Source organism: Aptenodytes patagonicus, chromosome 6 (assembly GCF_965638725.1).
Source record: "Aptenodytes patagonicus chromosome 6, bAptPat1.pri.cur, whole genome shotgun sequence".
Lineage (NCBI taxonomy): Eukaryota > Metazoa > Chordata > Aves > Sphenisciformes > Spheniscidae > Aptenodytes > Aptenodytes patagonicus.
In genome coordinates this window covers 17,839,904-17,862,310 of record NC_134954.1, presented here as the reverse complement: position 1 = coordinate 17,862,310, position 22,407 = coordinate 17,839,904, and the positions used below count along the sequence as shown (strand labels likewise).

At 37.6% G+C, this 22,407-nt stretch overlaps 1 protein-coding gene across 1 annotated transcript in view; it reads left to right on the top strand.

Moving 5' to 3' along the window:
• ECT2 (epithelial cell transforming 2) overlaps window positions 1-22,407 on the top strand; it is a 29,252-nt gene that overhangs the window by 373 nt on the left and 6,472 nt on the right. The window contains exons 2-22 of the mRNA XM_076340663.1: window positions 2,132-2,289; window positions 3,358-3,437; window positions 3,541-3,633; window positions 4,573-4,755; window positions 5,318-5,407; window positions 6,434-6,541; window positions 7,687-7,760; window positions 7,893-8,023; window positions 9,029-9,144; window positions 9,340-9,402; window positions 9,798-10,020; window positions 11,656-11,792; window positions 12,468-12,587; window positions 14,294-14,362; window positions 15,503-15,613; window positions 16,630-16,726; window positions 17,448-17,529; window positions 18,481-18,559; window positions 18,748-18,867; window positions 20,248-20,386; window positions 21,967-22,121. Of these exons, the coding sequence (XP_076196778.1) occupies window positions 2,160-2,289; window positions 3,358-3,437; window positions 3,541-3,633; window positions 4,573-4,755; window positions 5,318-5,407; window positions 6,434-6,541; window positions 7,687-7,760; window positions 7,893-8,023; window positions 9,029-9,144; window positions 9,340-9,402; window positions 9,798-10,020; window positions 11,656-11,792; window positions 12,468-12,587; window positions 14,294-14,362; window positions 15,503-15,613; window positions 16,630-16,726; window positions 17,448-17,529; window positions 18,481-18,559; window positions 18,748-18,867; window positions 20,248-20,386; window positions 21,967-22,121 (2,400 nt within the window). The 5' untranslated portion in view covers window positions 2,132-2,159. The remainder of the gene's footprint in view (window positions 1-2,131; window positions 2,290-3,357; window positions 3,438-3,540; window positions 3,634-4,572; window positions 4,756-5,317; window positions 5,408-6,433; window positions 6,542-7,686; window positions 7,761-7,892; window positions 8,024-9,028; window positions 9,145-9,339; window positions 9,403-9,797; window positions 10,021-11,655; window positions 11,793-12,467; window positions 12,588-14,293; window positions 14,363-15,502; window positions 15,614-16,629; window positions 16,727-17,447; window positions 17,530-18,480; window positions 18,560-18,747; window positions 18,868-20,247; window positions 20,387-21,966; window positions 22,122-22,407) is intronic.

Here is a 22,407-nt window from a genome sequence, read left to right as displayed (position 1 = left end):
AGCTGGCGGTATCTAATATTGCCTCCGGCCACCTCCCAGCAGGGCAGCTTGGTCACGCTCCTGGGTGGTTCCTCGGGAGCGAAATGGGCAACATGGGAAGTTTTTTAATATCGTCTCCTTGCTTTAGAAAACGTATTTTAGCGTGTGGATGTTTTGTGACCTTCAGGCTTTCCACTATTGGGAGGTCATTTGTAAGTGTAACGCTGTAAGGGCATTCAGGTCTGCCTGAATCCTGTAGTGATGGTGTTCTGCTTTTTGTTCTTTTTTATGTGAGGGGAAACTTATGTTCGTATCTTCTGTGTGCTGTTTGTTCTCTTCTGTATCTTGGCACTCTCAGTGTCAGTGACTAGTATTATGGTATTAATTAATATGTGACTATTAAAACAGGGAATATTTTTTTAAATACACCCAGAATGGAACTCCGTAAATAAAAAAATTGGAAAAGCCATAAAGACAATAAATGCCCAGCCCAAAGTATGGGCTTCTCCCAAATATGCTATGAAATTCTCTGTAAGTGTGTGTTCATACACATGCTATAGGTATAACAAAAGCAGCATGACAGGAATTGTATCGATGTCTCGGACTTTTTAAAAATAATCTGTAGGGTTTAAACTTAATGGTGCCCTTAACTGGAGGGGTTTTTTGGTCTGATTTTACATACAACTGTCTGTGTGGTGGTCATTATTAACAATATGGTTTGAATCTTCCAAGATTATGCTTCCCTCCACCCTCACTGCCAAAGAAGAGGTAATTGTCTAACAGTTCCCAGTGGTATCTTTATAACCTTCTGGACAGGTGATTCCTAAAGACTCTTTCTGGTTAAAGTTACTTTCTCCTCTTGCTAGGTCTCAAGCTATTCTGAGATAAACTAGCTGGGTGACTGGGACTTACTGCTAGAAAACTTAATTTTGTGGAGCCTGCACAGTTGTGTGTGACATTAAAATTGCAACTAGGGTGGCAATTTTGAGAACTGAATATGCCTAGAATTATGATAGATTTCTAGTGTTGACTTATTGCGCATCACTATATTAGGAACTTGCCTGATGTTTTATGAAGACATGAATTCTGTCCAAGAGTCTCAAACATGATCTCCTAAACTCTAGAAGATAAACTCTTTTCTATATTGCCGTTATGCCAAAACACCCATTGTTTTTTGTCTTCTGACTTTTTGCTTTGCTATGTAATTGGACAGGCATTGCACAACTTGAAAAATAGCATGTGCTATTCTCTAAGGGTTTTACTACCTCATGAGTCCTCTTTCAGACAATGCTTTAATGTATTATTTGGGTGGCTGCTGTTTTAAAGGGGCATTTACAGTCATGAGGAGAACGACTTCAGTTAAAGTGATGATGAATGGATGCTTCTACTATATTATAGCTAATGTAGGACAATAGACTATATCATACAGATAGATGTAGATATGCTTATTAACTTTGTAGAGACTCTCATGCATTTTGAAAAACCTAATTTTTCATTCAGTAAATACTGCTGGTTCTAGTCCCTGGGTGGTCATTTTTATGTAACCACAGTAACTCTAGCCAGTTCACCTGAAAAATCAAATTTTAGCAAGGTGCTTTGTGTACCCTAATTCTTCTGCTAATGTTTCACTTTAACAATGCTAACCTTGGTCTCAAATCTAAGTTATAATAGTTTATCACTGAAGGAAATGAGTGCTTTTAATTTGTTGGTGTTTTGTGATGAATTTTTTAAATGAACATTAGAGTTAGTGCCTCCCTGTTGCTCAGAGTTGAATTACCCTCAAAGAATCATAGAATCATTAAGGTTGGAAAAGACCTCTAAGATCATTGAGTCCAACTGTCAACCCAACACCACTATGCCCACTAAACCATGTCCCTAACCCTCTCTGCAGCTTTCTGTGCAAATGAATTATTTCTGCGGTAAGCAGCCTGCTCAGAACCATTTCTGTAATAGGTTTGTTGCCAGTCCTTTCTACCAGTTGTGTGACTCCTAATACTCTTTCGGAACTACTCTGTCAGTGTGAGTGGGATTTTAATGAGTCTAAATGTTTTGTTTTCAGAAGTCTGAAGTTACTTCTGACTGCCTTAGTCATAAAACTCTTATTAATGAGCTTTTTGCAACTGTAACTTAGTTTAGCACATCTATCTTCTAGCTGTTGAAGAAAGAAACAAGGCATAATCATGGCTGACAACAGTACGCTGGCGTCTGAAACCGGGAGGAGCCTCTTGGCTGATTCTTCTGTTCTTGATTCAAAAATTATAGAAACCTCCAAAGAGAATGTATTTCCTGGATCTGTTTTGGATGTTGAAGGTAATGGGAGAAGCTTATTTTAAGACTACTATGTTTTTATAATGACCGATTACTTTGTAGGTATTTGGTAGTTTTTCAAAACCAAAAGTACTTTGCTGAACTACAGAATTGTATGTAGGGTAGCCAAAAGTGTGTTGGTTTGGTATCCTTTCACCAGCAAAGGGACTGTCCTGACTTTTAACTCATCTTGTTATAAAAATTTGGGGTTACAGCCATGAAATCAAATGTCTTCTGGCTAATGTATAGAAAGTGGTTCATTCCACTTGATGCCTCTTCTGTGGAACAAATCATTCCAGGTAATATTTTGACACCAGTGTTTGGAAGCTACAGCTGCTCTGTTGTGTAGGATTACAGGTAGTCCTTAGGGAGATGAATAGTCTTGAGCGTAAAATTAATTGAAGAACAAATCTTGAAATTAAAAAAACAACGAAAAAGGTGTTTTTGTTTTCCTGCAGTGCAGGAGCCAAAACCCAGTGGCAGTCTTCTCGTGCAAATGGCATGGAGGCAGCACTTGTCCCTTCCTCCTAATATTTTGAAAGCTTATTAATACATGGATTAAAAAGAACAAGATATCTAACTTCAGTTCCAATATTCCTTGGTGAAATTGAGCAGTTACTAGGAAGTAATGGACCTTGTCAGCCAGGAACACAGAAACTAGAAAAGAAACCAGCTGTCTATTTTCCAGCAAGTCTTGGTATCTAATTCTGCTAGAAGCATTAAGTCAATAATTTTGTTGTTTTTCTTTCTTTTTTTATTTTTTTCTCACTCTTGCTGACTCTCTTGCATGTTCTTGCCTTGACTGTAAGGTAACTGGTCTTGAATTGCAGGATCTTGTTTCACCATAAGTGAAAATTTAGGCTCTAAGGTCAATTGGGTATGCCTTAATTAAAGGACAGGCTTCTTGAGGTAACATTTATTTTCAGGCTTGTTCCTGATAAACAAGGTATCTTGAAAGGATGCAGTCTGCCTATATTCTTCTATACATTATTGATTGATTATTTTTTTTTTAGACCTAACATGGATTTTTCTATTAAAATATTCATATTATCCTTGTTTCTCTATAAACAGAAGAAATGCCTCAAATAGAAACAAGAGTGATTTTGGTTCAGGAAGCAGGGAAACATGAGGAGCTTCTGAAAGCCTTGGAGGTATGTGGGTCTAAGATAAAACAGTCATTGGAATGAGATGGTATGCTTTTATAGACTTCTAGTAACCAATTTGGTTCTGTACTAAAGTTCTCCTCTTCCACAGACTGTTAAGATAATGGAAGTACCAGTTATAAAGATAAAGGAAACTAGTCCTGGTAAATCAGAAGAAAAACTAATAAAAAGTATTATTCATATGGTATGTCATGCAATTAAGCACATGTGATTGCATGCAGCATGTTGTACTTCACTGGGACTGAAATGTGCACACGCTTTAATTTATATTAATTGGGCATAATGGTCACAATATATGCTAATGTTTCTGATGGTGTCACTTAAAGCTTGTCAAAATTGGCACTTTTTTACAAACACTTTCTCAAATATGGAAGTAATAGCTGCAGCTGTTAATTAGTGGTGTTTTCTAACGGGGATAGAAATATCAATGGAGACATTCAACTGCATGCTTATATTGAGTCAACACATAAGTTTTTGCTATGAACTGACTTCATAATTGGTTAATTGACTTCTCTTTCAATTGAAAGCTGCATTTAAAATTCAGTGTAAGAAATGGTTCTCCATTTCTTGATGTGAAAAACCTAGAAAATAAAATTTGGAACTAATGATTGAAATTGGAACAGACCAAATTTTTAAAGTCCTTAAAAATATCAAGCAATGAAGAAAACTGACTTCTGTTCTTTAGATCTTATGCAGCATGGAGCTTGCTATTGCAAGCTGGACGCTACTTTTTGGTCACATCCAGAAGTACCTAAAGCTGTTCTGATAGTCTGAAATTTCATTTCTCTTTTGTGCTTAGTTTGGTTTTTTTTCTATCTGTAGATATTTCCAATACTATATTATTAGTGTGAACTGATATCTAAACTACTAAAGTAACTAGAATTCTTATTCTTCAGAAGCAGGAATTGCTTTAAGACCTTTATTTTAGGTGCAGTTCATAGCTATTCTTATGCTAGAGAACAGTGCATCTCATTCAGCTTTCACAAATCCGAAGAGTCTGTCTCTGTTAAAATCTGAATCATACATTTTTCTAATGGACCAAAATAAAAAATCAGTTGAATTTTGACACTACTGTAAGTATGTTGCCTGAATAATGCTTTCCCCTTCATCCCCATAAATCAAGGAAATTAAAGTGCCCTACATAAAGACAAACACAATAGAAGAGCTTGGAGATTCTGATTCCCCAGAATTTGAGACTATCTTCGTCATATCAGACTTCCAAGATTCTATCTTTAACAACCTCTGCAAAGCAGATTGCCGTGTCATTGGACCTCCAGTAGTACTGCACTGTGCACAAAAAGGAGAGGTATGTGCTTTCTGTTGAAATCAGCTGAGTAGTTCTCTGGTGCAGTGAGTTCTAAATATTAAATGTTCAAAATAAAATCTATTTTGCTTCACCAATCAATCATAAATATTCTTAGCAAGAGAATTTTAAGAAAAGCAAGTTTCTAATATCGTGTTAGAATATTGCGTGTAGTGAGAAAGCACAGGCAGGCAGTAGTAAGGCTACAAATACCGCAGTAGTTGTGGGAGCTGTTGACCCATTAGTTGGGATTGTGCCATTAGGAAAGGCAGCATACAAATCATGCTCCGGCAAACACTTTATATTTCCAAAGGTTGTCACGTAGAGAGGATGGATTGGGGAGGAAAAAAAGGATGGAGCGCTACCTGTGGAACTTGGGGATGCTCTAGTTACTTTACCCAGAATGCTGGCAGGTCTAGAGCTGAGGTATAACTTGAATACACAGACTTGGGCTAGTGTCTGATGCGTTTTAATGCTAGCAACAATAGTACTGTATTAAAGATAATGTTAAAACTTTAATGGAAGCAGTATGCTTTTGACTAATAAACTTACATCTTACTTTCAGCCTTTACCTTTCTCCTGTCGTCCACTGTACTGTGCAAGTATGTTGAACTTGGTACTGTGCTTTACAGGATTCAGAAAGAAAGATGAATTAGTAAGACTTTTTTTCCTTTGGATTGGTAAAACTATGTTAAGTTTATTTTCAAAATACTCTTCTGTTCTATCACCCATAGGGTTTAACCATGACTAGAGCTCGTATGGGGGGAATGAATTATTTGTCCTTTTGTTTTGTTGCACGTCCAGAGGCTGTGATATTTGAGGATGGGAAGAAAACTGTTTCCTTGCCCAAGTAATTTTGTCCATGCCATTTTTGGTCACTCTTGTTGAATGACATTAAACAGCTCTAATTCAGTAGGGCTTGAAGACTTGTAGATTTAGGCTTCAGATAAGATGATGTTTACCCAATAGTGTCCTCTTATTTTTGCAGGTAGTAGTGTGGTCAAGTAAAGCTTTGTAGTCCTGTTCAGAGCACTTGCAGACATGCTATCTTGCTATCATGCTATTGGGACTTAAGTCTTAACGTATCTAGGTATGAAGTGGTTTGATACTCTAGCACTTTGCTTTTCCATTTCAGTGATGCAGTTGGCAGCTAATTTCCCTATTGGACACCTGGGAATCAACAATATAGCTCCACATCTTCATCTGGGGGGAAAAAAACCGCAAAACAAAAGCCTTTCCTCAGTGTTAGCGATAGTTAGGTTTGATCTGGTAGATTCAAACTGGACAAATCGCAATCTTATGTAAATTCTGGCAATTGCCCCTTCAGGTAGAATTGACTAAATCAATGAGGATAACATGCCTCAAAACTATTGTGCGTGAAAAGGTGAAGGTATTATGTATGATGATCACAAGAGTACTGGTGGCTTGGGTAGTTTTCCTCAAGCTATGGAGCAAGGCTATATTAAATGTTTAAAAATAGAAGTTCTTCTGATACCTTCTGATATACCTTCTCCTGTAGATGTGAACAAGTTGTTTTAAGAACAAATCAGAGCATTTCTATTCCTAGACATTTAATGTAACCTCCTATAGCTTGCTTTGTAAACTATTTTTGTACCATGCTCAATCTGCACTGTACGCTTCAAAAGAGATACTGAAAACTTATTTCATCTTTATTTTTCAGGTTAAGCTAGTGACCTTGGTTCATCATATGGGTGGAATTATTCGAAGGGACTTTAGCTCAAAAGTTACACATCTGGTGGCTAACTCAACACATGGAGATAAATTCAGAGTATGTAAGCTTGAGTTGGTACTTCATGGAAACTTTCAGAATTTGGCTCTTGTAGGCTAGGTCTGTAAATTATACTTCAGCTCGTAAGTTGCTAGGTTTTTTCCTGTGCTAACAACAGTGACTTGTAATGGTGAGTTCATCTCCGTCTGGTGTTGAGTTTTGACATGTTTTTGTCTCTGTTAGAGATCGAAATAATATAAATTGCCTAAATGCAGAGATTTTGGAATAGACTAGTAAATAACAAGAACCAAAGTGTTTCTTTGGTTCTGAAGACCTTGATGAACACTTGTTCATCAACGAAGAAGTGTTTATATATCTACATGCCTGTTTTTTTCTGTCCAAACAAACTTCAAGGTAACTTGCAAAAAACTTTAGTACCCAATTTGTGTGCATCTTCTTTTAAAAATTATTTACTTGTTATGTATAAGCATTCAAATCTTCCTTTATGTATAAATGTATGTGGTTTTTTTTTTTTCTGAGAATACCAAAAGGGAATCCTTCAGGACATGTATGTCCAGTTGACAAGTAAATACAAGCTTATAGGTTTTTGTAGCATGGAATATGACAGCAATGCTTATGTCCCTCAATTCTCCCTTGTTTGAATTCTTAGTAGGCTCTTGCTTTTTTCCTAGTCTGTCTTTCTAATCTTCCAGTTGGAAGAGAAGACCTACTTCTAACTCTGTTCAAACACTCCTTTCTGCCAACTCAAAGGGAGAAAGTAGGAAAACTTTACAATCTCTCTTAAGCAGTCATGGAATTTACCTTTGGAATAGTCACTTTCTCTTTGGTAAAAGCAGGCTGGGATATTTGTCTTCATACAAAGCATCAAAAGCAGAAAAAAGATCCCATATTCCACTGGAACAGAGGTTTGGTTTTGCGTGTTTGTGGGTGATGAAGGATATCAGACTAACAAAATGGTGCACTTTTGAGTAAGTGTCAAAATAGCTATTGATCTGATCTCCTAGTCACTGAAGAATTAATACATTCTAACTCTGGGGAGTTACAGTTGGACATGATTCTTGAAGGAATATGTTCACTTTTTGCAGTATCTGTCTTAAAGTGAAAGCAAGCGTATGAATTTTCTTGGCATGGGAAAGACTTAAATGGAAATACTTGGTACAACTTGTGCTTTTCCTGTTCTATAGATTGCTGTAAGTCTTGGTACTCCTATCGTGAAAGCTGAGTGGATTTATAAGGCTTGGGAGAAAAGGAATGAAATGTAGGTGTTTGTTTTCCTTCAACCTTAACCTTGCATCCTGTTCACCTGTATTATTGTGAGCTTCTGTTTAAATAATGATGTAGCACTGATTTAGTGACCTTTTTGTGTATGTTTTTTCTTTTTTTTTCCCAGTGATTTCTGTGCAGCTGATGATGACTTTAGAAATCAGTTCAAGGTTCCTCCCTTCCAGGATTGCATGTTAAGTTTCCTTGGATTCTCTGATGATGAGAAAGCTAACATGGAAGAAATGACAGAAATGCAAGGTTATTGTTTATGAAAGTTGACCTGTGGAATGAATGGGGTTTATAGCTGATAAATACTTCACTGAAGCTGAAATGCTAGATTGTGAATCCTGAAGCATTAATGAAGACTCTTCAACTTGGCGAGCTATAAGTTGGTTTTTAGATGTTGGTGTATGCATAAGTTCTGGTAGCTGTTGAAGACTTCAGATTTCGTAGGCTGATCGAAACTGGACAATTTAAAAAGAAGTAATTATAGGATGCTTGAAGGTATCCTGGACAACTTGCTATGTGATATGTATATTGTGCTTCAGTTTTCATAATCAGTTTTGTGGTATGCATCTTTACATAATTCACAGAAAGTATCTACAACGTTTACACCTTTGATACGAATCATCGCTGGTAAAACACTTGATTGGAAGTGTTCCATTTTTTGGTAGTGTAGTACAATATTAATAATCACATTAACAGTAATGATGTAACAGATAAAAGGCTGGAGACTGGGAAGTTATTGCTAGAGTTGCATGTAACAGAACTATAGAAATGGGGAAGGAGCAAGCTTGTAACAGCAAGGCTTTCTCAAAGAGGTGAAAGTTGGCTGGGTTTGCTTTTCCTCCCCTGACCTGTTTACCTAAAGCTACTTATGAGATTGTGACATGCAGAGGTTCTAGGTTGTGGATGTCTTTAGGGTGAGTATTCCTGGCTTGCTCTTCCAAGAAACAAGAAAAGCTTTCCAGGAGAATATTGCATTTATTGCCAGACAGGTTTAAATGCTCTCTGAACTCCGTGTACTCTTGACTTTTCAATGTCTGCTTTACTACTGCGTGATACATGCTACTTCCTAAAAGCTGTCCACTGCTGATAATATCTGGGCTGTTATGTAAGCCCAACAACTGATCGGCTCACTGAAGAGTTCATCTCTCTTGGCTCTTCTCTCATTAATGATAGGTGCCACAGAACTATCAAGTGAGCTACTAATTTCTAACAATAATATTCTTCAGTCTTGCTAATGTGCCTTTTTTTATCTAGGAGGACATTATTTACCAGTTGGTGATGAAAGGTGTACACACTTAGTGGTTGAAGAAAGTACAGTAAAAGACCTTCCATTTGAACCTTTAAAAAAACTTTATGTTGTAAAGCAAGAGGTTAGTGCTGACAAATTTTTGAAAGAATATTGCTATATAATACTCAGTATGTGAGATACACTTTTTCAGAATAAGCCACATGTTTGCATTTAGTAGGCAAACTGCCTTACTATTATATATATTATTTTGAATATTTTTAACTTCGGGTGAAGCCCTGTAATGTGTTCTTAAGGTGTGTTTTCTTTTTTCCTTTAGTGGTTCTGGGGAAGCATTCAAATGGATGCCAGAGCTGGAGAGTCCATGTATTTATTTGAGAAGGTATGTTGAACTCTCTCACATAATGTGCAGCATGTATTTGGTGGTAAAATTAGCATGTGCAATAGTATGTGTGGGGCCAGAGATAAAATGTTTTAAAGCAGCTTTTAAGTTTCAGATAATCTGTTATAAATTTATACATAAATAATAATTTGCAAAACACTTTTTTCTGCTTCCCAAGGGTTGAACTTATTTTTAGTCAAAGAAAATAGTAGTGGTGTTTCTAGGTTAAAAGAAAAAAATAAAAAAAAAAAGGGGGGGGGACTTCACCTGTTTTCCCTCAGCTTCCCTAAGAAGGGAAGTGTTGTGTGCTGGTCTCTACAATTCACTTACCTTTGCACTGACTTGAGCTGGACAGAGCAGGTGAAAACACTAAACTAAACTTTCTTTTACTACAGTCAGAGAGTCCTGGCCTCAAGAAGTCTGTGTCACTACTTTCTCTGAATACTCCAAACAGCAATCGTAAAAGACGCCGTTTGAAAGAAACTCTTGCACAACTGACCAGAGAAACAGACATGTCACCATTCCCTCCTCGGAAACGCCCATCAGCTGAACATTCACTTTCTATTGGGTCCTTGCTGGATATTTCGAACACTCCAGAGTCAAGCACTACCAATGGAGGTAGAGCTAAAAAACTTTCATTCAGACCCACTTGCAATGTTCAAGAGCTCTCTGCATACAAGTGGTAGCGGTAGGGAAGTCTTACAGGTTTTGCTACAGATTTCCTAAGTAATTCCAGGCTTTCTCCTTTTCAAAGTGTGCAGAAAGCAGAATTGGTGTGAAGAGTTCAGACACAGACAGAGGCCAGGCTGCCTCTTGTCATTGCAGTAAGTGTATTCATACCCGAAGGAAAACAAAGAAAAGATATGGAGTTGATAAATATGAAGTACAGTACAGTGTTACTCCAAAATGCTTCAAATACTCTGCTGAAAATCTGCAGCAAATAAGCAACATAGTTAACAGTAAATCATCTAAAAGCCTCTCCAGTAGGATGTTTGGAGAAAGGAGGTTAAAGATTCTTTTCTAAAGGAATTAAAGAGAAAATTCCTGCAAAGGCCACTCCTCCTAGGTCTTTGAAAAGTTCTGTTGAGGTAACACTATTTGTGCCAGCAAACTGATGTCTAAAACTTCACAAGAATATAAATCACCAACTGATTTTGATCAGTTAATTGGCAAAGAGATTTTAATGCCTCGGCACGTGGTTCTTGTGGAAGAGAGGAAACTGCAAAATTGTGGATTACTCAAAAGCTAATATCTGAATCTAAAAAAAAAACAACAACAAAAAACAAACAAAAAAACCCACACCAAACCAGAACAAAACCCCCCCCCCCCCCAGTTCCATCATATAGAAGAGGTATCTGGAGTTACTACTGCTTTTAAAAAGCCCCTGTATACAAGTCAAGTAAGTAATCTCAGTGAGGCACAACCTGTAAGTGATAATTCAGAAGGAACACAGGAAAGATAAACTTACTCTTGAAGACCAGCTTTCTTAGGTCATGCTAGCGCTCTTGTAACCGCTGGTATGGACGTTTCTTCTAATCCAACATCAGCAGATAGTTTCAGAAAAAGTGCTATTTTGAAAACAACTGGCAAGGTACTTATTTCATAGTAACTGTGACAGTAATGAACTCGTGACATCAGAATGAGTGAGTACAGGTCTCTGAGGTCCAATACCTGAGCAAGTATTTAAAACTAATGGACTGCTCCTGGTCGACCTTGGCTTTAGCTTTAAGAGAAATGATTTTTCTTGTGTCCTTCCCGCCCCCCCCCCCCCCCCCCAGTAGGATGAAACGTGTTTCATGCAAGGACTGATTTTTAATAAATGGTGTTGAGCTACATACCTAATGCAAGGATGGTAGGCAGCTGAAAGATAATTGTTTACATGGCAAAATAAAAGTAGAAAAGTGCTTTTACACATAGTGTATGTATAAATAACGTTCAGCACCTAACCCTATTATGTTTAGTAGGAAGTGAGGATTAAGTCATTGACCTGCCCATAAATGGCTTACTAGTTTCAGACTAATTTTGAGGAATAATCTATTACTGTTGTTCTATAATTAGGCTGTAATAAAGAAAGCCATTTTCTAGAAAGAGCTCTGATAACTATAGAATAACCTACAGAATAGCCTTTTAAAAAAAAAAAAAAGCTTCTTCCCTTAAAAATTCTGAAGGTTTTTTCCTGTCTTTGAGGGTGAGCTTTTTTTAGGGACTCTGTTGTAATAAAGCTCTGTTTTCATTTGGGAATCTCTTCATCAGAAACACCAAAATCCTGTGCCAGGCCTTCCAAAAACTCAACTCCTCTTCCACTAAAGCAGTCTGCAAGATGGCAGGTTGCAAAGGAATTGTATCAGACAGAAAGTAACTACGTTGATATTCTAACAACAATCATTCAGGTGAGCTGGTTTTAAAGCAAGTACAGGTCAATTGTAATAAGACATCTAGTGTTTACATCAATGATTATCTTCAACCTGTGATCTGCAGGCTTTTGAGGGCTTGGGTGCATCAAAGGTTCATAAAAAGATGACAATGTAAACAGTCTCATGTAATTTTACTAACATATTAAAATGTTTAGTATCTGTTAATAATAAAGGCTGGAAAATACAATTTCTAATCTGGGATCTGCAGTGGAATTGCAGTTTGCATGAAAATTCCAAGCTTCAGGGGAATAGGGTCTTCGTGACTATATTAGTGAATAGAGAGAGATGGCAGGGGAAAAAAACTTTTTTTAATTATTCCAAGAAAAGCAGAATAGCAAACAGCTTACAGGAAGAGCTTAATTTCTAGAAGTTTGTTTCCATTGCAGCTGATTATCTACTTAAAGAATGAGCTAAGATGTGTGTGAAATGAAAAGTAGATGAAAGGGGGTTATGCTGTAGTGATGTATCGAACTCGGTGTTTGTATCATAAAACCACTCCTCTATAACCCACTCTTGCTAAATGGGAGTATCTCAAGATTGTGACTGCAGAAAAGTATGATCTGGAAGGAAAACACTGGTGCTTTCATAACTCTTTCTAACACAATGCGTGGCGGTTGGGAAGGACATTAACTTTTTTGTCTAATTCATCAGTTATTTCAAGTTCCGTTGGAGAAGGAAGGACAACTTGGAGGACCAATCCTTGCACAGGAAGAGATTAAGACCATATTTGGCAGCATTCCAGATATTCTTGATGTGCATACTAAAATCAAGGCAAGCTGCAACTTCTCCCCTGCAGGGGAAGCTTTGATACAGACTTTGACTCTTTTCTGCATGCTTTAAGTTGTATCTGCTAGATAGGTGTAGATTCATCCTGGTGCTGTTACATACTGTTCAACCTATGGAATTATGTGCAAATCCAAAGTAAGCTTCAAGATTTAACGCTTATTTATAAATATCTGAAGTCTGAGTATTGTGCACATAACTAATATTGTCATTCATGAGCTGGTGTCTCCTTTTCCCATTTTAATACCTTTTCCTGGAGGAGGTTTTCTGTAACTGATACAAAACTGGTCAAAAGGGCCAGTGGTATCAAATGGTAGTCTAGCTCTTACAAGTGCTTATAACATACATGTTTCTATTAAAACAGTAAGCAAGGACTCTTGGAAGGATAGCTAAAACTATGGAATTAAAAAAAAAAAAAACTCGGTGTTTTCCTGGGCTTTAGACATGTTCATATAAGGAGACTTCTATCATTTGGTAGGAAAAACTAATTCCTCCTTAAATGGCTTTGAACCAATTGTCAGGAACTACCAGCTCATAAAACTGGCTTGCATTTCAGTCTGTGAAGCAGTTGACCTGGTACTGAGGCCTAATAAGAGCTGATTAGAATTCCCTATGAGATTGTTTTCTTGAGGCTTTCTTTATTTTATATTTTGATCTGGATTGCAAGCGCTCTTTGAAGCCATCTCTGGTCTCACAATAGACTATGATGCAATTCTTTCTCAAATATGAAGTCATAAAATCTTCAAATAATGGCATATGTCTGTTCCTGTCTGCATTTCAAAGTAGTCTTTTAAAATAGAGGGACTTGCAGACTGCCTGTAACTCAGTGGTTTGGGGTTTTTTTTTTTGTTTTTTGTTTTGCTTTTTTACCAACCGTTGGGATCCAGTCTAGTTAATCACGATAGGTATTGATAAGTGCTCACTGAGACTGAGATTGAAGTAGAGCATGTGTGTCCATGTGTCAAGTACGATTCACCTGCAGCATGCAGTGTAGACAGAGTTGCTGAGATGTAATGATTGTGTTTTCCTTCATCTTTGGTGTAATAAAGATAAGAGAAGTGGCAGCAACAAACCAATATTAATGGTGAATCCTTTTCACTTAAGGTGAACCCTGAACCTTCAGCTGTACCCTCCTGCCCCTGTTGTTAGCTGACAGTGAATAAGCTTGATCCTTATCAAGCTGATACAGGCTTAACAGCTTGGTCTCACTTTCCTTGACGCCCTGGTGCAGCAAGTGAGGGAAATCTATGCTAATTCTATTTCAATCCTATCTTACAGACTTAAGAGTCCTATATTAGTTGTGCACTCTTAATTAGAATTGGTTCAACTGTCTTCTGTGTATACTTTTTCAATAATCATCTGGGATATATTCTGTAGTGTGTTGGACACAACAGCAGCATCTTGTTGCTGAGTTGGCTAGTGCTGATACACTGCTAGGCTCTGCTTGCATTGATTCAAAACTATATATTCAGTAAGTCAGAGCTCTCTTGCTTTCAGCTCTCAGTAGACTGAAGGGGCTTAATGTGAAATTGTACAGTTTTTAGGATTGCCTGGTTTGTCAGCATGGAAACACACAGCTAATTATGTGTGTTTGGCAGAACACTGATCCCATCTTACAGCTTTATGGAGTTCATTCTCATCTTATTTTCTCCCTCCCCCCCCCCCCCCCCCCCCCGTCCCTGCATGTATTCTAGGAAGACCTGGAAGATCTTATGATGAACTGGACTGAAAGCAAAAGTATTGGTGATATCATTCTTAAATATGTAAGTTGCTGTTTCTTTTTTTGTGCATTAGAGCTATTATCTTGCCTTACAAATAATCCGTTTGTAGGAGCTAGAAAACACAAGCAAAGCACTACTGAGTGAGAAAGAACACTAACTTGTATCATTGTATTTTCTGTTTAGACTTTTCAGTTGAGTTAGATGATAAACTTGACATGGATTACCTATATAAAGTATAAGTCTATGTGTCTGTCCACTTGTATGAGGGGGTAAAACTCCAGATAGATATGGTTTGAGAACAGTAATTTGCAACACTACAGACATGCTTTTTACTCAGACATTAAAAGGGTCTCTTCCTGTAACCTTAGCTATCCGCTGCCTCTGATTAATAGTAAATAACTAGGAAAAGAACTTTTCATGGAAATGTCTTGTGTTCTTCCTTCAAGACTTGAAATACATAAGTGAATAAGGACTCCTTGTTTTCCCAAGTACAGAATGTGCAGAACAGGAAAGCTAGGTCTGGGACTGCAATGCATTTTAACCTAAGTAGTCTGCTAGGTATCTTGTGTTTTTGCTGACCTGATCATTTTGAGGCAAATGGTGTTTGGCATTCAAAAGTTTTCAGTTTAAGGTATTGCTTCTGGTGGTTTAGTGTCTTTTAAAGGTGATTGCAGTAACTGGAGAAAATACCTGTCTGAAACTTCCAAAATTCTCACCAAAAGCAACTTGCTAGGTGAGAATCTGCCTTCTATTGGAATAATCTCCCCAGGGAAGTGGTGGATTCCCCAACATTGGACACTTAAGATTTGGCTGGACAGGGTGCTGGGCCATCTTGTCTAGACTGTGCTTTTGCCAAGAAAGGTTGGACCAGATGATCCTTGCGGTCCCTTCCGAGCTGGTATTCTATGATTCTACTTGAGCTGCTCAGCAGCTTCGAAGATTGTCACATGTGTACTTGATGTTTCTGAGAGCAGTCTGCATTTAATCAGCAGCATTGAATCTTGGGCATCTGGCATGCAAAAATGTCTTAACTTGTTCTGTGAACATGCATAGGTTTACAACACATTTTTTATTCTTTATTGAAATGTGCCTTTGAGCAGCTTTGTATGGCTCAGGGCATATGAACATATGTACAATGCTACATAATATGTAAAGCAGAGCCGTAACAGTTGTTTCTTTCAGTCAAAAGACTTGTTGAAAACATACCCTCCATTTGTGAATTTCTTCGAAATGAGCAAAGAGACTATTACTAGATGTGAAAGACAGAAGCCAAGGTTTCATGCCTTCCTAAAGGTAAGTGTCTGCAGAACTAAGTATTTGAGTAGAACATGGAGACCATTACCAAGTAAACTACTTAATGCACTAGATAGAAGAATGTGGCATTTTGGAAGCTTGGCGGTATGTGAACATCTCTTGGTGAGACGGAAATAGAAAAGATTTGAACTCCTTGTAAGACTTTTTCATAAGAGGTCCACGTTCTTCCTCTGCTATACAGCTTTTAGGGTAGTTTGATTATATGCATTTGTTGCTGGAAAAAGTGCATTCTGATTACTTTCTCCCAAATACATGTCTTCTCTTTTCTGTAAAGCTAGCTAGAGCTGCTGCTTTTTATTGGTCCCCCTCCCTGTGTATAAAAGACTTGTATTTCTGACATAGCTTTTAACTCGCTTTTGGCAGCTGTGAAGTTACAGGGAGGTAGAATCTCTCAACATTCTTGTGACTAATGAATAGGAGCATAACAGTGGAGATTTAACAGGAAGATGATCTTCAGAGAAAGAGTTACCTGAAGATGAGTCTTAAGACTCTTGAGCCCTTCAGGTAAAGGTATATAGTTGACTAATAGTGCAGCATAGCTTGAACTCCTCTTCTATATCCAACAAGTGTGTCTCAAATAGTGGAGTAACCAAACTGACAGATTTCAGCTCATTTTTTTTGAGGTACCAGGAATTATATCCAAGTATTGATGTCTGAAAGATGAGGAAATGAATAAGAGAATAGGCTGCCCACTGTCCCACTCCATGTTAGCATCTGAAACAAGGACTGAGGGGTTGATAATATGGACAGCTTAAAACTAGACATTCTGAGAACATAAATCATGTGATAAATACTGCGCAGATTTGAGTATAACGTGCTTTTTAACATGATCTGTTAATGACTGAGTATCTGTGGTAAACGATTCTCAAACTTTATTGCAATGCTAGTTTCAAGGAAGAAAATTTTTCTCCTAGTTCGTGATTTTTTTGGGTTTTGTGTGTGTGTGCATGTGGAAAAATAAGAATTACTTCCTTTCTCCCCTTTCTATTCCCCAGATAAACCAAGCTAAACCTGAATGTGGCCGCCAAAGCCTAGCTGAACTCCTTATCCGTCCTGTTCAAAGGCTGCCTAGTGTTGCTCTACTACTAAATGGTAATCTAGTGATGTATTTTTTTAGTAGTTTGTCTGTGAAAGTGTTAAAACCAAGGTAATGTCTGCTTTTAGTCATAATTAGCAACAGCTTTTCTCATATAAAACAAGCCTGATTCTGGGAGTTAATCATGCTTAATGGCAGTCAGCAAGACCAATTACTGAAGAAAGCATACTTTTGCCTAAATTTTACTTGTTCATATATTTGTCTGCAGGATACAGGTAGAGGAAAAGTTTGCTCTGACAACACAAATACAAATATAATTAAGATTCAAATGCAGCTAGTATAAACTAGAGAGCAATTTGTATTGACAAAGCTTACAGCTTCATGTGTTCCACCTGGTCTCAACCACTTGCTGTAATAATGATTATGTTAATAAAAATAATAATAAAAAAACGCACACCACCACCCTTTGCTTCAGTTAGAAAAAGACTTCTATACTTGTCTCTGCACTTCAACAAAACCAGCATGTGGTCTTGTTGATTTTTTTTAATAGTTTGAGGGTTTGGTCTTATATGGCCTTGTATTGTAGGTGGGTTTTTTCTTAATGAGATGCATGGACAATTGCTGCTCAGCCTACTTCCCCACTTAATCAAGGCTGTTTGGACTCCGGGATAGCTGTGATTTCTTCAGTCATCTTATCTGACTTACAGTTTAAACTTGAATTTTTCATATTACTTTTCAGGCACTTGTAATGTGTGTGTTTTTTTTTTTCAATTGTAGATATTAAGAAGCATACAGCAGAAGAGAACCCAGATAAAATAACCCTAGAGAAAGCTATTGAATCATTAAAGGAAGTGATGACGTAAGTGATGCTTGTTCTATGAAACTTACTGTTACACATTTAGATCTCCCTGTTCCTTCTAAATTGCTCTTAGTGTGTTGTTGCCATAACATTAGCCTCCATGTAAGTATATGTAATTGTATGTGTTCTTCAGTCTCCCTTTGGCCACTGTTGTCACTTTGGCATTCTGTGCCAGAGCTCTTGAAGTCTCTGGCGTTGTTACCCAGCACTTCTTCTGAACCTCTGCTGACTCCCTGTCTCAGTATGAAGCTGAACCTCCTGAGTCCTCTGTTCTCTTCCAACTCTTATTTCTATCTATTCCCTCCAGAATGGAAGAGATGTGTTTTGTCTTCAAATCTTACTTCTGTGCATATATATCCACTGAAAGGACACGCTATTGGTGGAAGATTTAGTTTCTCTTCTGGCCCTGAATTAGCTATTCTTGGCACCATTCCATGAGTTAATTAGCTTAAAGCTGAAGCTGTTTAGATTGTAAGTCTCACCTCTTTTGAAGTGTAGCGTATGTCTTCAGCAATGAGACCTCCTGTACTAATTGGGTAAATGTTTGTCCAATTTTAACAACAGCTTTTAAATTGTAATTATTCTTGCATCTGCCTCTTGGTGAGCTGCAGTCCTGACTTGGGGGGATAAAATGCAGGCTGTGAAGTACTGCATTGGGTTGGTCTCTAGTTCAAAATCTTACGGGGCAGAGGAGGGGAACTACATATTAACTGAATGGTGTGTCCACTGATAACATGACAAGAAGATTGTTCTAGGTCTGAAGTTTCCTATGTGCTTAGCATATGGTATTTGGATACTTTCATGAGCAAGTGTGGTGGATTTTGTTTTCCAGTGCTGCTATGTAAACTGTATCTCTGAATGTTTAGCTTCATTATTTTTGTATGTCTTAAATGCAGTGCATTCATTTACTGTTGCTTGGTATTGAAGATAAATATAATATGCTTCCCTCAGACATATTAATGAAGACAAAAGAAAAACAGAGGCACAAAGGCAGTTCTTTGATGTTGTCTATGAAGTTGATGGATGTCCAGTAAGTAATTTCTCTGAAGCTGCAGACCTGTAAAATGACTGTGCACTAGTTTGCTCCCTTTGCAAAAGTATGTGAGGTTAAAATGCAATGGTGCTGGTTTAAACAGATTTCCAGTGTTAAGTTGTAAGCAAGCAATAATCCAGTCCTTGAACTAAATGCTTAATGAGCCTTTTGCTTGTATCACTTAGGCCAATCTCTTGTCCTCTCACCGAAGCTTAGTTCAGCGTTTGGAAACCGTAGCACTTGGTGATGACCTCTGTGACAGGGGAGAACAGGTCACACTCTTTCTGTTCAATGATTGCCTAGAGGTAAGATGACTATATAAGTACATCTCATGAACTGAATTAGAAAAGGCTTGGCACTACATATGAATATAAACAAGTAAAATTTAAAAACTCTTGAAGCAGAATTCTAAGACACGGAAAGCTGATAGCTCAACACATGCTGATGTTACCTTTACATTAGCTATTGTATAAGCCAACACAAGTAGCTAGTCAATTCTAGATGGTTGAGAGGTGTTAATGTAGCCTTTAATGTCTTGCAGCCAGATCAAAAATTTAAAAGCAGCTCAATATGTTAAGAAATAAATGTTTATCTGAATAGCACTTTGAGTAATATCAATGGATGAAAAAGTGCTGGAGTCCTTGGCTCAGCAGGATGTTTGTCCTTTTAAAGTTTAGTCATATTTAATATGAGCAAACAGTGGGCCTCTGGGGTAGGTCTGTCTGTGCTTAGGCTACAAAAAAAAAAATCACCTATTAAATGCCTTAGATTAACAGTATGTTAGGAAGAACTAGGAGGGAAAAGTAATCTAACTGGGTTTTGGAGACTTACGTGGAGAAACTAAGGCTGTAAAGGACACCTTATGAAAGTACTTGTTACTGTCTACACCAGTAAAGAACATTGTCTTCATAGAAGACCAACTCTAAAATAATCCAAAATTAGTGCTGTCTTAAGCAGCACTTAGAGACAAAGGCCTATTGTTGTGACTAGTGATGAACTCTTCCTGGGAGTCAAGTTGACTCAGCTTCATTACTTCTTGTAAAGGAAGGAAAGGAAAATGAAAATGAAAAAGCTTTTAATAAAGCTTCTTGACTTATCTCTTGTACAAGATACATGTGTTTTAAGTAAGGTATTTTTAGTTGCTTGTAAGATACCTATGTGTTAATGTAAAGTAAAAACTGACTGACCAACCTCCACTGCAAAATCCACTTGATGGCTGCATGCACAAGCAACAGCAAGCGGTATTTCTAGGACACAACACACCACAGCCTAAGTTCGTTCATGCATATAGCTGTTGTCTTTTCTGTTTAAATCTAGACTACCTTGTGGTAGGTTTAAAAGGGCTCTTGCTTGCTATGCAGGGTAGAATTGAGGCCTGTAATGCAAAATTACTTCCCCTCTTGATATTTTTTTTTAATTTATTTTATTTTTGAGGTGAGTGTATTGATGCTAAGTAACAAGTATTGCTGGGCCACTTGAATTGTAGACAGTGAATAGTGAGATAAGTGAGTTCCTTAAAGATTTATGTGGTAGAGTAAATAGAGTAAAATACTCTTTAGAGTATTTTTCTGTAGCAAGGCTTTCTGTGCCTTCCTGTATACTAGAAGGTAAAAGAATAGAAGAGTAACAAAACAACGGCAATAGACCTTCTAACTTTAACCTCTTTGTCTTCTATTTAACTGCAGATTGCGAGGAAACGGCATAAAGTTATTGGTGCTTTCAAGAGTCCGCATGGCCACACAAGGCCTCCTGCATCTCTCAAGCATGTTGTTCTCATGCCTCTCTCCCAGATCAAGAAAGTCCTAGACATCAGGGAGACAGAAGGTCTGTATGTTTTGAAGTGCTGTGATAGCTAATGAAAACTGTGGTTCAGAGTATAAAGGATGAAGGTCTGGGGATAGAATGCTAAGGTATGTTTGTTGTATGGTATGTTAGGTATGTGATTTTAGTATAAGCTTCTGTTTGAAGCTCTCTATGAGCTTGAGAATTCCTTGCATTTGACACCTTTTGGCTTTTCAAGAATAGCTGCAGGATGCTGAATTTGGCAGAACTACTAGATGGCATTAGCACAAGCCAATCAAATGGCAGTGTGAGTTAAACAGAGGAGTACACTTGACAGCTCTGGATTTACAAAACAGAAAAACCCAAACTTCAGAGCACTAGACTGACCAGAGACAAGTGCTATTGCTGTGAAACCAAAGCTTCATTTAACTGGTGATAATGATGCTCAGGAGGAGCTGTGCTTAGCGTCTTAAATAAAAGATTTAGATGACGTAATTTCTGTGGCTGCTTTGCCATACTGAGACTGTAGGGGTTTCACTGAAGTAATACCTTGCTACAGCAGCAAAACTCATGCTACAATACTGTTCCAGCCTTGATAGTGACTTCTAAAGAAGTCTAGTCAGACTAGTTTCTAGATCTATGCCCTAGAAAGCTAGATTTGATATTTCACTGTAGGTGATGGTATGCACGTCATACTTGTTCTGCCTAATGTTCTCTGAAGCACCTGAACATAGAAACCCAATAAAAAATAGAAATGGCAAAGAGGGTAGGTAGTAAACGTGATGCCTACCTGCATTTTTAAAAGGTACTTTAGGGTTTCTCTCTAAGAATTCTCTTTAAATTACTGTGCAGCACTTAAGTTTTATTTGGGACTTGGGTGATGGGAGCGATTTGTAAGCATACCATTAATATTTGCTATGAACTTTAGTATGCAAATCTTGGGAGAGGTCAGCTACTTTCTTTTATATACGAGCTCTTATAGGGCTGCTTTTCCAGTGCTGCTTTTCTGAATTGGTGATGGGTAGTTTTTTCTTTTTCTCTCTCAACTGTGTTTAGCATGCTTCAGCTGTGTCTCCTATAAAGGAGTATCAGCAATGGATTAATTTTCCGCTATCAAGTGAGCGATCTTTGTCAAGTTTAAACAGTAAAATAGTCAAGTTACAACAGTTTGAATGTGTCATATATAGTACTGATGTCTCTGTTGCTTTTTCCTGCTTTACAAAATAGGGTAAACGTTGTTTTCCTCATTCTGATTAAAAAAAAAAAATGATCTGTCTAACACTTCATGAGTTAGAGAATGAAATTATATTTACTGCTATATCCAGCAAAGACTGACTAGTCTGCAGACTATGGTATGCAGATTATTTGCTGAATAAACAACTGTTGCATGAACAGCTGATTGCAGCCTCTTGATGAAGGTTGTGGACAGAACTCAGTGCTCTTGCAAGTGATACAACAGCTATAGTGTAAATAAAGATAAAATCCTTGCACCAAATCATATTGTCCTTAACTCTAGCTCCTGGCAGATGGAGGGTTAACTCTTCTGAAGGTTCCCCCCTGAATTATATGAAAAATTATTATTCTTTGTCTTAACTCCTTGTCTCTCTTTTTATAAACTGTAGATTGCCATAAAGCTTTTGCCTTAGTTGTGCGGCCACCTACAGAACTCAACAACAAGCTACTTAGTTTCCAGATGACAACTGAAGAACCTCCTAAAGAAGATTGGTTGAAGATGTTGTGTCGGCATGTGGCTAACACTATTTGTAAAGCAGATGCAGTAAGTACTCTGGAACCATGTTGCTGATTGGAAATATTTCTCTCTTTTTGGCTTAAGCACATGAAGCTGAGGAACTTGTTAATAGTGGACATGCTTGAGGTGAAGTAGAGCAGAAAACATTTGTGCTAGCAGGTCTGCAAGTGAGTGGTTAAAAGGTGGAAAAGGAAACAGCCTGGAACTTAGCTTCTACAGAAGCTAATAACTACTTAAAAATCAAGAATCATGCTCTTCCCCCATCACAACTTAATTATAAATAATTTAAACTCTGCACTGCAGATCTAAACAG